Genomic DNA, 14563 nt, shown 5'->3' on the forward strand with positions numbered 1-14563 from the left:
AAAAACTGCTGCTCCCTTCACGTGGCTGTACAGATTAGCTACTCAGTACACTCACAGGCCAAGAAAAGTAAGAGAAACACTTGTGGTAAGTTTTTCTGCTAAGTGATACTAGCAAGATGCAACTGTGACCTTTTTATATACAGTCTAAGAGTGTTAGGCATCAACAATGACATCAGTTCCAAATAGATGGAGAGTTAGGGTTACGTTTAAGGTTTAAACACCCACTAATCCACAAAAAGAAAATTAAAGGACAGACAGAAAGACAGACAGATATATCTCCATTTATTAGTAGGATAATGACTCAGTACACAGTTCACAATATTTATAAATTAGAAAAACAGCACCAGAAACATCAATCAATGAATGCTAAAAATGAATATGTGCTTGACATAATAACTGTCTCTTCCAGTGTTCATGTCCATGATATCTAGAGGATCAGTAGTGCGCTCCAGCTCATGAGACTTCCAGACAGGTCCAGAATACTTAAGCATCACACAGTGGTGTAATCCTCCATATTCAGCTACAAAAGATAACCATCATCCAAATTTCTGATCAGATACCTCCAGGTGGGGTAGATGCCTGTTTTCCCACCTCTTCACCTTTGACTTTGGACACAAGCAAGTCACGAATATCAGCCTCATCATTGAAGGGGTTGTCCTTATATTCCTTCCGTAGCCATTCTCTGAACTACAGGGGGAAAAAAAGTTTTCTGTTGATAAATATCTAAAGATATTCTCTCCTACTCGTTTTTTTTTTTTTTTTCCCCCATGCTCAATTCCCAGGACTGACCTCATCAGCTTGAGTGGCCTCGAACTCCTGGAGCTGGCGCTGGAAACCCAGATTGGGGCCGGCACAGGGCCGGGCCACCCTCACTGCCGCCAGCGCCTCCTGCCAGCCCAGTCCTGTCACTGTCATGATGTAAGCTACTACCAGGGTAACACTGCGGGACACACCTGCCAAACTGTATGAAGACAGGGATGAAGAAAAGAGACTGAACTGTTAGACAACATGATTAGCATCATTCTCCCACAAACAATTTAGATACGGATGTAAAGTGCTTTCTATGGAAAGCGCACGCACATGATCAGCTATACTGTATGTTGCACATGTAAACATCATATATTGGTTATATATTAATATATATATGTGTGTGACACCAGGATACTGTGGCCTTTTAACACCTTATCCAGATTTCTGATCATTTTCTGTCATATTGTCACAGGTGTCTCCACTACTTGAGTTAAATAGTAATAATAGTTAGTCAGTAAACAAACAATTATAAAAAAAAACAATTATTATAAAAAAAATATAAAACGACATAATCATGATCTATATGCTTAAATAAAAGTGAAATTCAGTGGTTATATAGAGGATGAATTCTATTGTTGCTCTTATTAAAAATCTGTTGCAGGAGCTAAATCCAGCACACAGGAAAACATTAATGCTTATGTTTTCTACGTTGCATGTAAACATAATACTGAGAATGTGAGCAAAACTAAAATCAGAACCAGGGTAATGATTTGCATGTAAACAAACTGTATGTGAGCAAGAGGTTGACAACACCTCACCTTAGCCCAAAGATGCCCAGTGATAAATATCAGATTAAATATCTACAGTAGGTGGCACTCTAGGGAAGACCAACCAGACCACAGACAGTGACAGGTAGAAAGGCAATAAGATAAAGAATTGTGGGGTAAAACAAGAGCGCTTGCATGAACATATTGATTTAAGACACTTTACACAATATATATTTCAAACAATCTGAATTCTGTCTCTGGGCAAGTAGCGTGAAGTGGACAAACCTAAGTCAATGCAAAACTTATAAATAGCTACTTGTTCCCCTGTATTTCTGAGAAGACCCTCTGTCTAACCAAATATATCTTTCCCCTGTGCACATATGGTCAGCTACTCTACTACACAAACACAAAATGTGGTCAGACTTGTTACTGTACTCTGTTTTAGGAAGTTAAAGAACAGGCTTATCATTTTTTATCTCCTCTGTGCAGCAGTTACACATGGCTGCACTTGTGTACTTGGTTGAGTTGTTTTCAGCTCTACATGAACACTGTACATTTACATCCAATGTGTCTATGATTGTATTATAAGATAGACAGAGGAAGTATGTTTAGTTCAGATACTTCAGCAGCATCTCTCGTTTCAACAGCCTGCACCAATGATTCCACCTTTTCAGGTAAAGAGACACAACAATTAATCTTGCCCGTGCTCACCAGTGAACGAGGCAGCCCTCTCCTTTGAGGCGAGACTCGTGCATGAACATTATACTTTGTTTAAAGTGCTGAGTCCTGTGGAGCATAAAGAAAATGCTTGTTATAATAGGTCATGACCACATTATGAGAACAAGAACTGTAAGAAAAACTGCGCTACTACGTGCTGTTATTTTGTCTTCACACTTCACAGCCTCTGCACGAATCTGGTGGATTGGATTGGTTGTGTACATGTGATGTTTTTTTGTTTTTTTTTTTTGGGGGGGGGGGGGGGGGGGGTTTGCACATGGTGTGTGTGTGTGTGTGTGTGTGTATGTTTTTGCACCTGACTTGTCAAACCCCTTCATTTCTCATCCTGGACAGATCAGGACGAGGGTGCGCTCATCTCAGGTTTGAGAGACTTAGTGTCAAATTTCAGATTTCAAAGACCACAAACTCTGAACCTACTGTACGAGGCATGAGGCTACTGGGGCCATAAGGGTGACAAAGGTATTAGCGGGCATATGTGTGTGTGTGTGTGTGTGTGTGTGTGTACATACATGCATGTGTGTGTTCATATGTATGAGAGAGTGTTTGGAGGGGGTTGTGTGTATAAATAGAGGCTCAGCACCAACCAACGTGCTAAAACTGCAGAACTGAGCTGCGAGACTTCCTTCCTGCTGAAATATGAATTCGGCCATAAAAGGTGTGTGTGTGTGTGCGTGTGCATGTGTGTTTTTGTGCACGTGTGTCTAAACCAGGGTATCCCTTTGTGATACATGCACCACTCTTCATTTTCATTTTCCTTCTCTACTTTCTCATATTACATAAAAACAACAGCATGTATGTAGTGTACATGTCATGTCAAAAAAAAAAAAGAAAAAGAAAAGAAAACCATGCACCACAAGATGAATCCAGTCGTGTTGCTGTGGTCTAGTCAGAGAATAAGTTCACAGTTGAATGTTGAGCTTGTGAAAGCATATCATTTACACGTTAGCTTGAACAAAATGAACCTCAGACGCCCACGCAGTGCAGCGTCAAATGGATGTGGTACTCTCTCTTTGCCTCAGCCTTTCATTGTTCTGTATCGGTTGCTGTGCTGCACATTTCGGTACTTACAGGTTTTGTGTGGGCAGGTCCGCTGCCGAAATGCAGAGATAGGTCATCTCCTGAGGGACAAAAGTATACTAGTTACCTGTCAGCAGTCACTTCCTCTAATGCACTGAACACAAATCAATATACAGCAGGAAATAATGACCACAATACATGTGTGTGTTGCTGCTCATGGTGGACACAAGCTGTGCTACTGTATGTGAAAGAATAAAGGTGGCCGATTGGCAGTCACATTCGTGTATGTTCTCTTTTCTTAAAAGAAAAAAATGGGAACAGAAGCTGCTTTTGTACTTGTAGCTGTTAGAGAAACTTTACATCATAATCAATAACCTAGAAAAAAAAAATTATAATAATAATGAAATGAGACTGCACATGTCCACACTGGCAGAAACAAGAACAACCGCCTACTCTCAAACCCACGCAAAGCACACCACTCAGCACACTGTTCAAACCAACTGGTGTTGACAGGCATTTTTCATGATACTCCAAGAATCACATGAGGAAGAAACTCCCATGCTTGTTGTTCACTCACTCAGGATTGACAAGTGTTTGGTCAGGAAGCAGCACTATTGCTAAGGCACCTCTTCCTGAACAACCTGACAGACTGGTTTACAGACTGGTTGTCAGAGCTCAACCCATATGCGTTGAACTAATACACCAAAAAAAGGGTCTCAGCCAATCAGATCTGTTCAGCCTCATTTTGATGGACCACTCTGCTTAAAATTCTCATGAGAAACTCAAGATGTGCACAGCGAGGGCAGAAATGTTATAACGTGGAGATGGAGAGCTTCTCACCTGGAGGATGGGGGCCGCACTGTCATGAATGGACAGGATGTGTGTAATGTTGTTTCTGGCTAACTGTTCTCTGTCTCTCGCATCTGACATACAAACAAACCAATGACAGCACAAGCAAAGACCATGAGTGTGTGCAACCGTATTAAACCAAATCAAAAATGACATAAAAAGACACTTCCACGCACCTTTGAAATTTCCCAGATATAAGTCAGGCAGGACCTATAAGAAGAGAGAATAATGAAAGTACACAACAGGAGCATCAATGATATAATGAAGTGGTACAACAGCTGAGGCAGCATGAAACAGCTGAATAGGATGACACCCTGAAAATATGAAGTGATAATTAGAAATAATGTCCCATGGTTCAAATCAGACCCTGAGGTCATGTGAATGTAAAAAAAAAAAGAAAAGAAAAAAGAAAAAAAAAGGGTAAATTTATACCAAAGAAATGTTGCATGTTTTTAGTTAGGCCATCTAAGTTACGAGGGCTCATGTTTAATTCTTTTGAATAAGACACGTCTAAATTAACTGAATCAAACAAATGAGAAGATAAAACTTATTTTTTATTTTTGATGAACATCTCCAAGACAACAGAAGATAATAACTAGCCTTATCTTGTGCTTATTTCCACTCAACACACCGATGGCCACTCGTGTGTGTGAACTCCAGCGCATGCAACAGATGAAAATCATACCTTATTGATGCCATTACCCATGCTGACAGACCCAGCCTGAGAGACAGTGGTGCAGAGAACTACCACGCTGTGGTTCCACGTTGTTTAAAACTGCTTAAATCCAGCGGTTTGTCGGCTTCTTAAACCCTGTGTAAGGGGCGCAAAGGCAGCAGCTCCGCGTCCGAATGAGCTGAGCACTGCTGCCCAGGCTCCCGGTGATGAATGCTGGGAGTTGTAGTTTGCTGATATGTAAGGAGACCTGCTTTTGTCGCGTGTGCGTAGACACAGGTGAGGTCTACACCCAACCTTGGATTTGTAATCACATATGATGCTAGAAGTATTCATACCCTGGCCCATGGCCCAGTGACAGAAAGTGCTAAAGTTAGAATCTGACTGTCCACATACCAGAACAATATTAGCCAAGCCCTGTGGGAATATTATGGGACTATACACATAGTATATACGCATACTATATATATAGTATAGTCAAGAATACAAGGCCTACCATGAAGTGGGATGGAAAATAAACTCACTGTCAAAAAGACTGGGGGATTTCTCCTTGATGGAGATTGGAGATACAAAATATTGAAATCTTAATATTATTATCAATAATAGCCTATCATTAATATTATAGCCAAAATGATTTAAAAAAAATAAGTAAAGAATTATTTTTAAAAAACAACAACTTGGATGTGCAAGACGTAAAAGTGACTAATTCTCAGAGAAATTGCTTCACAGACGCAGAGACAGCGGCCTATTCACAAGTTCCAGAGGATATCGTGCATCTGTCTGCATCTGTCCAACCCTGTGCAAATGAAGGCAAATCAAGAAGTAGGGAAACAGTTCTACTGGAAGTGAAGGCATGGGGGGTCTCTACCTTCCCTGCAGCCTGGATGATTACCCTTTCTACCCCCAGAGCAGCAATTGGGACTTGACACCATAGGGAAAGGTTGTTCACACACCATCATTGGCTGAGGGACCTGTATAACAGGGGAAAGGTCACTACAACTACCAGACAGATACATCAGTACAATAACCTCCACTGGGAAAGAAACAGATACTTGTGCCACTGAAGAAAATGACCACCTGGACATGACTCTACCCTGGGAGAGTTCAAGTACTGAAGAAGGAGAAGACAGTGTAACTAGAGGAACTGTGCTACATGAGGAAAGTAAACTACACTGGAGAGGAGCATTGGACCACCAACCTCCTCTGAGAAATGGCAGGCAATCCAAGACCTGTGGATCTGTGGCAGCAGGCCAACAGTGTTCACCTGTGCTAATTCTTGTGGACTCAGCTGGATGACTAGCTTGTATTTTTGTCATTTTGGAGACAAGGCAGACTGCTTTACTGCAGCACACCATCAAGTCCAGGGCGGCACACACCTTCAACCCCAACATCTCCTCTGAAGGCAGCTGAATAGAAAACCAGCAAGACAGCTGGTGCAGGCATTAAGAAGGCAGCTTGCATGGGCCGCTAAACTGCTGGCACCTGGCAGTTTGTACTGATAGCCATCACATTAACAACATCAACAGGAAGTACTGCTACCCACCGCCCCACATTGACACATTTACACAGGCCGCACATTTACACCGCAGGTGCCAGTGGGCTTAACTTCCTGGTGATCTGTTGTTGTTCTATGTGGGTCAGCATGTGATTACCAGACTACAGCTTGAGTGGAAAGAGGTGTCTGCAGCAGTTTTGCAAGATGACCTGGCCTCTTATATCATGATGGGAACTGGAAAAGTATATGAACTCACTGCTGACATTCTCACCTCATTTCTCAGCTCATTTCAAAATCAGCAAAACCATTTTAATTGTGGCCGGAACGTAGTTTACATGTGCATACATAACATATCTGTTGCTTAATACTCTATTATAGTGAACGGTAAACTGTAACCTTGTTTAAATAAATGATTATGATTACTGGCTTAATAATAATTTTAAAAAAAGGAAACAAACAATAATGTAAACCGGAAAAGTGAGACAATACAAGACAGGTAAATATGATACTGCTTTGTTGTGGCTTTAGTGTGCAAAAGGAGGAATTTCTAGTGCGGGTGTTCACAGATAGGCTGCCCAAAATGTAGGCCTACATGTCATTCATCGCCCACGCTGTCAGAGGCTACAACTCAGGTGGTTTCCCGCTCTAGTTTCACAATAACCTTGTTTTATCAATGAACTTGTTTTTTTTCCTCTCTTTTTTCTGTCTTTTTTTCTTCTTTTTTTTTTTACACTAAAACATGACTTTGGCTGTGCTGCTTTAGCTAGAAATGAAATTAGTTTGCTGTCCTTTATCACAGTTTGCTTCCTCAGTCTTTAGGTTCTGTAAAAGCTTTGGTCTCTCAGATGAGAGTTGCTGTGTGGAAACAGCTGAAAACTGTCTGGATGTAAAGACAGCTAAAACAATGTATTAGTATGGCCATCAAATTTCAAACTGGAAAAGCTACAGTCCTGCTGTGGTTGTTTAATCTGCGATAATGCATTTCACCAGTAGGTGGCAACAATGCCACACGACAAAATTTACAATGGTCCTCTTCCAGAGTAATTCTGTATCTCAAAAACCCATTTAAAATGGACAAAAAAAGGTCTAAAATAAAACAAATCAATATCATATCATGCATTTGTGGTTTCTTATCCAAGTGTTTTAGGTTTTTTTCAGCCACAGAAATCTGAATCTGCTAGCCATCCTGAAGCGTTTCTGTTATCGACTCTTATGGCTGTTTGTAGTTTTTATGTCGCTTGACAGGTTTTGGTTTTGAACGAGTACGTCGAAGAAATCCCGGAACTAAAAAAACAAATTTGTCCTACTTGGGGTTTTCAGTCCTTTTAGGTCACTGTTTAGTCCACCTTTTGTCGGCAGTGACAGCTAATGGTGTGTATAACATTGTGTTTATTTCAAGTGAAGAGTTTGTTTAACGTTACGAGGACGAAGTTTGTCTTGTTACCGAAAGTTTTGGAAACGTTAGGCGTTAGCTTGAAGTTTACACCTTCAGTGTGTGTTTTGAATGTTCTGTATGGTTGAGTCGCCGCTTCAGTCATTCAAATTGGCTCCTCGGTATATTTGCATATGTACATTTGACAGCATACAGATGTTGACCATTTTGTTATGAGTTTATCTGAGCTGTCGTGCCCCTCGTTCTTATGTGTTATTGTGACTTCTTACCAGGGATGGCCATGGCGCCACAGTCCTCGCTTCATATGAGGTCGACTGATCTCATCAAAAAAGAGCCTCTGGACTACGGAGGGTTTGGAGATGTTTACCTGTGCTACCATGTAACCCTCGGCCAGGTGGTGTTGAAGACTATGTATACGGGCTCTCTTCGCAACGAGTAAGTTCTCTGTGCCTCTGTTAGTACGCTGGGTATTCCCCTTCGCCCTAATGGTAACTTGAATCATGTGTCTGACAGGACACTACAGCCAGGCTCTGCATACAACTTAGTGAGACTGATTTATGTTTTTTGAAACGATATAAAACGCCAATTTGCTATTATATGACAGATGGAAGAATGTTCATTGTATAGAAAAACGTGAGCCTAGTTTGGTATTACAGCAATGGGTGTCCATGATTCCCAGGGGGTGCACTAAGGGGCAAGCACTGATGTCTATATCATATACTTCCTTTTTATGTAGACCAGACAAGTTGGTTCATCTGAAAGGCGGATTTTGGTCCAACATCCGTTTTTCAGATCAGCATCATCATCAACAACAACGTTTTGGTTTATGTTACTTACATTTACAGCCCATTCTCCTCAAACCCTGAGTTAATGGGAATATTATCAAAATCGCAATATGGCCAAAAGCGAAATCCAAATCACAGGATCTGCAATTGTTTTTAATGAAGGTAAAATGTCTCACAACACACCATAAATGAAGCATGGTGGTGCTACAGAGATCCCTAAGCCTACAAATCATGCTTTGGTACAAGACCCAACAAAAATCACATCAACATTTTAATATTTTAATATTTTTTCCACTGGAAATTAAATGCAAAAATGACCATTTCAACTGAAACTGTGACTCATACCGCAATAGCAATATCTGAAAAATATGCACAATATAACTTTTTCTTTGCTTCTGCATATCATTCAGCCCTGTAGTTCATATAATTGTTGTAGCCTTGACATGGGATATGTGGTTTCACTTCCTGAATTCCTATATGTACTGTAAGGGAAGAAGCAATACAGCTTCTTTCCTGATACTAATACCTGAATTTAGGTATAAACTTATACCAAGTACTGATCCAATACTAGTAGCCTACTCTTTCCTCCTGAATTTACCATCTGTACTTCACTGTATGGAAATAATTGTAATAATTTCTATGTAGGATAACAGTGGCGCTGATTTCTGTGGCGATGAAAACTGATTCAGCTTGTCTGAATTATTGTAAAAAACAACAGAAACAATTACTTCTATAAGAACACTCATTCATTCATTTATTTTATGTGGATCAGTCACATCATGACTGATATCTGATCCGCTTAAAAAACAACTCAGCATGCCTCAGCAAACTCAGACTTATGCCACTTGTCTGGCAGATATATGGTTCTCACTATGTTTGCTATACTTTCCAGGGAGAGCAAAAGGTCACTGCTGGCGGAGGGGAACATCATGGCAAGTCTGAACCACGAGCGAGTGGTGAAGTTGCTGGGTGTTATCATGGAGGATAGAGACTGCTCGCTAGTTATGGAACTCATCCCCAGAGGCAACCTGCTGGTCATGCTCGAAACGGTCAGCAGGTTTAAAATCTGTAGTCACGCTGACAAGGGAAAGATGAATTCATGTCTGTAACACCTGTAGTTCTACTAGTTTTCATCCATAGTTTGCAACCTTAAATAACTCATGGTATTTTCATATGAATTGAAGGATTAATACACTAAATTCTCCCTGATCCTAGGTGTCTGTGCCAGTGTCCATCAAGGGCAGAATCATTCTAGAGATTTTGGAAGGGATGGTGTACCTCACAGAGAGACGGGTCATACACAAAGACATCAAGCCAGATAACATTTTAGTGGACAAGGATTTTCACATTAAGGTACATTACACACTAAGACCCATGGCATATTTATGATTCTTCCAGTGGTTATCTAAGTATTTTTTCCTCTTGTTATCAAGATTGCCGACCTGGGCCTGGCTACTTGTCAGACATGGAGCAAACTCACAAGGGAAGAGTCTCGCAGGAGGACTCGAATAGGCCAATCAGCTGGGACGAGAGGTGCGGGCACACTGAGCTACATGGCTCCTGAGCACCTGGAGAGTATACACACAGCCTCCACTGAGAAGTCTGATGTCTACAGCTTTGCGATAGTGGTTTGGGTCATTCTCACAGGGAAAGAGCCATATGCAAGTGAGTTGGGATGCCAAAAAATGCTCAAGTCCTGTAACAAAACACATTATATCCATGCATGATTAAACAATGAGCTGTGATTAACTGGTTCAGTAGTAAAACAGCCCCCTAACTACATTAAGTAAACCTCAATCAGAGTCTCTTTTTTTTTTTGTTATGTCCAGATGCCAGGAGTGAAGACCATATCAGCCAGTGTGTTCGTAACGGTGACCGTCCAGCAGTGGACCTAATACCAGAAGACACGCCTGCAGAAATAATTCAGCTCATGAAGAGTTGCTGGAGCCACAATCCGCAGGAACGACCAACATTTAAGGGTATTCCTTGTGTGTGTGTGTGTGTGTGTGTGTGTGTGTGTGTGTGTGTGTGTGTGTGTGTGTGTGTGTGTGTGTGTGTGTGTGTGTGTGTGTGTGTGTGTGTGTGTCTGTGTGTCTGTGTGTGTGTGTCTGTGTGTCTGTGTGTGTGTCTGTGTGTGTAACTGCGTGTGTGTAACCGTGTGTGTATGATACAGTGACAGAGCAGGTTATGTTAGAGCTAATGAAAGCATAGTCACACTGTTGTAATTGTTGAATTATGACTTCATTCAAATTATACAGTCAGAATTTGATGGGTTTTACAATAAATATTAATTCCACAATCTTAAGGTTCATCAGTTTTATGAGCTTGTGTCAAAGAAGGTGTTGTTAGGCATAGAGGATTCAACCTTTTATCCTCAAATTTTAAAGTCAATAATTTGACCCCCACAGTTTAGTATGCATAGCTTCTTGTCAACCTTTCCTTCCTTTTCCCTTTTCTTGCAGAGGGCTACAACATACTCCTTCCTTTCTACAAGGAAAAGCTTAAACCACAAGTGGAGGAAGATTTAATTCATCTGAGGGTAAATATATATTTCTTAGGGATTTGATGTGCTAATAATATCTTGTATGCATGGTGAAGACATTGAGCAGAGGATTTGAAGTTGAAATATAGACACAAATACAATCGCATTTTGTATTATATCACATTTTTATTCTTATACAGAAATTATATGAAGGCCCAGATGAACTTGTTGAGAAGATGAAATCTTTATCAGTGACCAATGAATGTTATTCAGCAGGTAAGCACTGTTGGCAGTTGTGGTGGCCTAGAAGTAATCTACACATTCTAATGCCCACCTTTGTGTGCTGCATTACATTTAATGTTCTAAATGTTCAGAAAGCTTGAAATATTATTCAAAAGGGCTGAGTAGCTGTAATGCTTTACTCCTCTCCTCACCTTGCAGATGGCCCAGCTCCTTTGGTGAGCTCAGACAGAAGTGTATCCGTGCCAGTTGAAGCCAGTATTGAGGATATGCATCACATCCCATATGAGCTATCGGTGGAGTCTGTTCAGACAGATGCGAAGGTGGTTGACAGCAATTCAGCTTTGGATGAGAAACTGCAGCGGGAGCTTCAGTACCACAAATATGGCAGCTATATCTGTGAGAACCAGCTTGACCCTGCTAATTACTACCACCACAACAGCTCAAATCATTTCCTGGCAAACCCCATTAGTGCAGATCAAACTGCAAGACAACCTGAAGAAGACAGACCCTCTGTATCCTCCGTCCAATCCTGGACTAAAGCTGAGCCGGTACAGCCCACCAGCCAGGAAGAGCCATGGCATCGCCCTACTACTGGTCTCTATGAGTCCATGAACTCTACCATACCTACTCCATTGCACTTGCCAATGTCTTCCAGCACGTCTTCACTACCACAGCTAAACCAGCAACATCCACATTCTCACTACGACCGCCAGCAGTCTTGGCCAGTTTACCCAGTGTCTGATACATCTGCTTCTGACATTGCTCCTGGACATCTCTTGAGCTCTTCCAAGGGCTGCTTGCCACCAGATCCAGGTACGGATTTCTGAATCTAAAGGCCTGAGGTGTTCACAGCTGCTTCTGTCACCTTTGACTGACATGTACAGGAGTGACTGTTAAAGTGTGTTTGCTTTGCGCTATTTCCAGGATCTGTTTTCATTCAGAATGCTAGGGGGATCCAGATTGGAAGCAACAACATGATGACTATCAGAGGTTATGACCCTTCCCATAGTTTATCACCTGCTAACAGCTTGGCTAACTCTCTCAAAGACGGCATTCTGAAATATGGTAAACCATAACAACATTTTTTCCCTGTAACAGATGTGATTGTATGTCTGCACACTTTTGTGGTTGCTCAGTTTGCAAACACAAGTTTTCATTCTGTGGGGCTGCACCTAACAATTATTGTCGTTATTGAGTAATCTTCAGGTAATTTTGTTGATTAATTGTTTTGCTATAAAATGGCCATTCAAATGGTCCAGATCCCAAAACAAAATCTTCAAATTCCTTGATTTATCTGACCAATGTGCCAGAACTCATAGTTATTCAGTTTGTCATCATCATATAACAAAGAAAAGCATCAAATCCTCACATTTAAGAAGCTGAAATCAGAGTGTTTGGTAATCAGTTATCAAAATAGTTTCAGATTTCTTTTTCCGATCAACTAATCTACTAATCCAGAAATCAGCTTCACAAATTCAGCTCTGGTAGTTATTAATTAATAATAAAAATCACACAGTTTTAATATAGTTCATAGCAACAGTATTTTCTGGTTCAACAAACAGTGCTGCACTAGAAATACTTTCATGTAGCTGCTTGTTTATTTCTACTCTTATATATGTATCTCCACTGTGTCATTTAGAGGACCATGCTGTGACTGAGGAGCACCTTGATCTGCTGAGGGACAACATTGGGTCCAAATGGAAGCGCTGTGCACGGCTCCTGGGTCTGACCACTGTGGAGATAGAGACCATCGAGCACGACTGCTACCGCGACGGCCTGCCAGAGATGGTGCACCAAATGCTGGAGCGCTGGAAAATGAAAGAGGGAAGTATTGGCTGCACAGTTGGGAAGCTTTGTGGAGCTCTGCTTGGAAACATAAAGGTAGATGTCATCCAGAAAATACTGGACAGCTGCAGCTCTTCTTCTTCCTCAATCTCATAAACTTTCTTTCACTGTACAGATGTGCCTAATTCCTCTTAAATGACTTTATAACTCTGGTTTCCAATTCAACCAAAACTGTTAAAAAAAAAAAAACTATTTGATTTGGTTTTATTTACCAAAGTTTTTCATCCTGTTCGTTCATAATATAGTAGAGGTGAACTCAAATGTTGGGGGGTTTTTTTTAGAAAAATATCTGTTGTTTTTGTTTTTTTGAGAAAAATATCTTGGTCTCTTACTCATGATAACCACAGAGCTCACTGTCAACAGCTTCCATAAGGAAATTGTCTTTGGTAGATAATTGAACACTGTCTTGCAGTAACTCCCTTTGATAAAATGATCACTTGGACTCGACTGTTGTGATAGTTTAAAAGCTCAAATTTTCTTTTCAAATTACTGCAGGACTTTCTATCAAGCTTATCTTTATGAGCAGAGGGGATTGACAGGGGCCAGGGTTCAGGTTCTTCTAATCATGAGATTTCAAAATCATTGTTCATTTTGTTATTTGTATGTCAAAATACCCTACATAATTGTTTTTTCTTATTCAAATGCCTTTTACATCGCAACATTATATGTAGGAAATAAAAGCAAGAAATTTTACAAAAGTTATATTTTTACTATAAACATTGTCAAGAATTTGTCTGTCAGAATTTTTACTCCGTTACGGTTTTATGAAATACAGTTACTGTAGCTTTTACAGAATAACGAAACCATATTCACAAAGAATTAAATGCTACGTGGTAAACATTTATTCCAGACATCACAAAACAGGCGATGTAAGTATGAAGAAGCAAATTGTACAAAAGGATAAAAAACTTTGCAGTGCAGTGTTCCATTAATAAGTGTTTGTTATTGTTGTAATCCAAAAAGTCAAACTCTTGAGATGTGATGATGATGCATATTTGAGCTGTGTGCTGCAATGAATGTAATTTCCCCAAATGACAGTAAAATGAAAGTATGCATGAATTAACTAGTTAGCTGCTTGTTTGAGTTGTCAGTGTGTGGACTTGATGTAATGATTATCACATCACAGTGAATGAGTGGCTGCACTGTACATATCAAGTATTTTGGATTACAATATACTTTTATCTTGGAGATGTGTCTTTTTTCTGTTTCATTTCAAAAAATTCAGTGACTTCATGTACTGGTCGTTACAGTCTTGATTTAGCTCACTACACAATACATGATGAGACTGATATGCAGTATCACAAAAAAGTAAATGCTGTGTACTCAAATCTGGATCTCCTGGAAAGCCATTTTTGACATTTTAAATAAACTGTGTACATATGTTTCTAAAACTCTAACTTCTAAATGTGTTTTTCATTTATTCAACATTTTGAGCTAAACAACTAAACTTCAGCTAAACTTCAGTCATGCTGAATATTATTCCAGATTTAGGGTTTCTTCCCAATCTTATATCAATAGAGAGATAT

General features: G+C 40.3%; 2 protein-coding genes across 4 annotated transcripts; one reads left to right on the top strand and one right to left on the bottom strand.

The window, feature by feature from the left end:
• Positions 1–265: 265 nt before the first annotated feature.
• Positions 266–5010, bottom strand: dusp22b (dual specificity phosphatase 22b). Its single transcript, XM_056391862.1, has 7 exons — positions 4807–5010; positions 4298–4331; positions 4113–4195; positions 3324–3373; positions 2229–2303; positions 790–961; positions 266–687 (listed from the first exon to the last, which is right to left on the bottom strand). Exons 1-7 carry the CDS (start codon positions 4825–4827, stop codon positions 553–555), a joined length of 570 nt encoding a protein of 189 aa, XP_056247837.1. The 5' UTR covers positions 4828–5010; the 3' UTR covers positions 266–552.
• A 2496-nt stretch (positions 5011–7506) lies between these two features.
• Positions 7507–14225, top strand: ripk1l (receptor (TNFRSF)-interacting serine-threonine kinase 1, like). 3 transcript variants are annotated; one of them, XM_056392375.1, is made up of 11 exons: positions 7507–7660; positions 7955–8117; positions 9360–9516; positions 9683–9820; positions 9901–10132; positions 10297–10446; positions 10930–11006; positions 11150–11225; positions 11391–12005; positions 12117–12257; positions 12832–14225. In XM_056392375.1, the coding sequence occupies exons 2-11, from the start codon at positions 7957–7959 to the stop codon at positions 13131–13133; spliced, it is 2049 nt and encodes a 682-aa protein (XP_056248350.1). In that variant the 5' UTR covers positions 7507–7660; positions 7955–7956; the 3' UTR covers positions 13134–14225. The 3 variants fall into 3 exon arrangements, with proteins under 3 accessions (XP_056248350.1, XP_056248351.1, XP_056248352.1); XM_056392376.1 differs by having other exon boundaries at positions 12117–12182; XM_056392377.1 differs by lacking the exon at positions 12117–12257.
• The last annotated feature ends 338 nt before the right edge of the window (positions 14226–14563 follow it).

This window comes from Seriola aureovittata, chromosome 12, assembly GCF_021018895.1.
Source record: "Seriola aureovittata isolate HTS-2021-v1 ecotype China chromosome 12, ASM2101889v1, whole genome shotgun sequence".
NCBI classification, from domain to species: Eukaryota; Metazoa; Chordata; class Actinopteri; order Carangiformes; family Carangidae; genus Seriola; species Seriola aureovittata.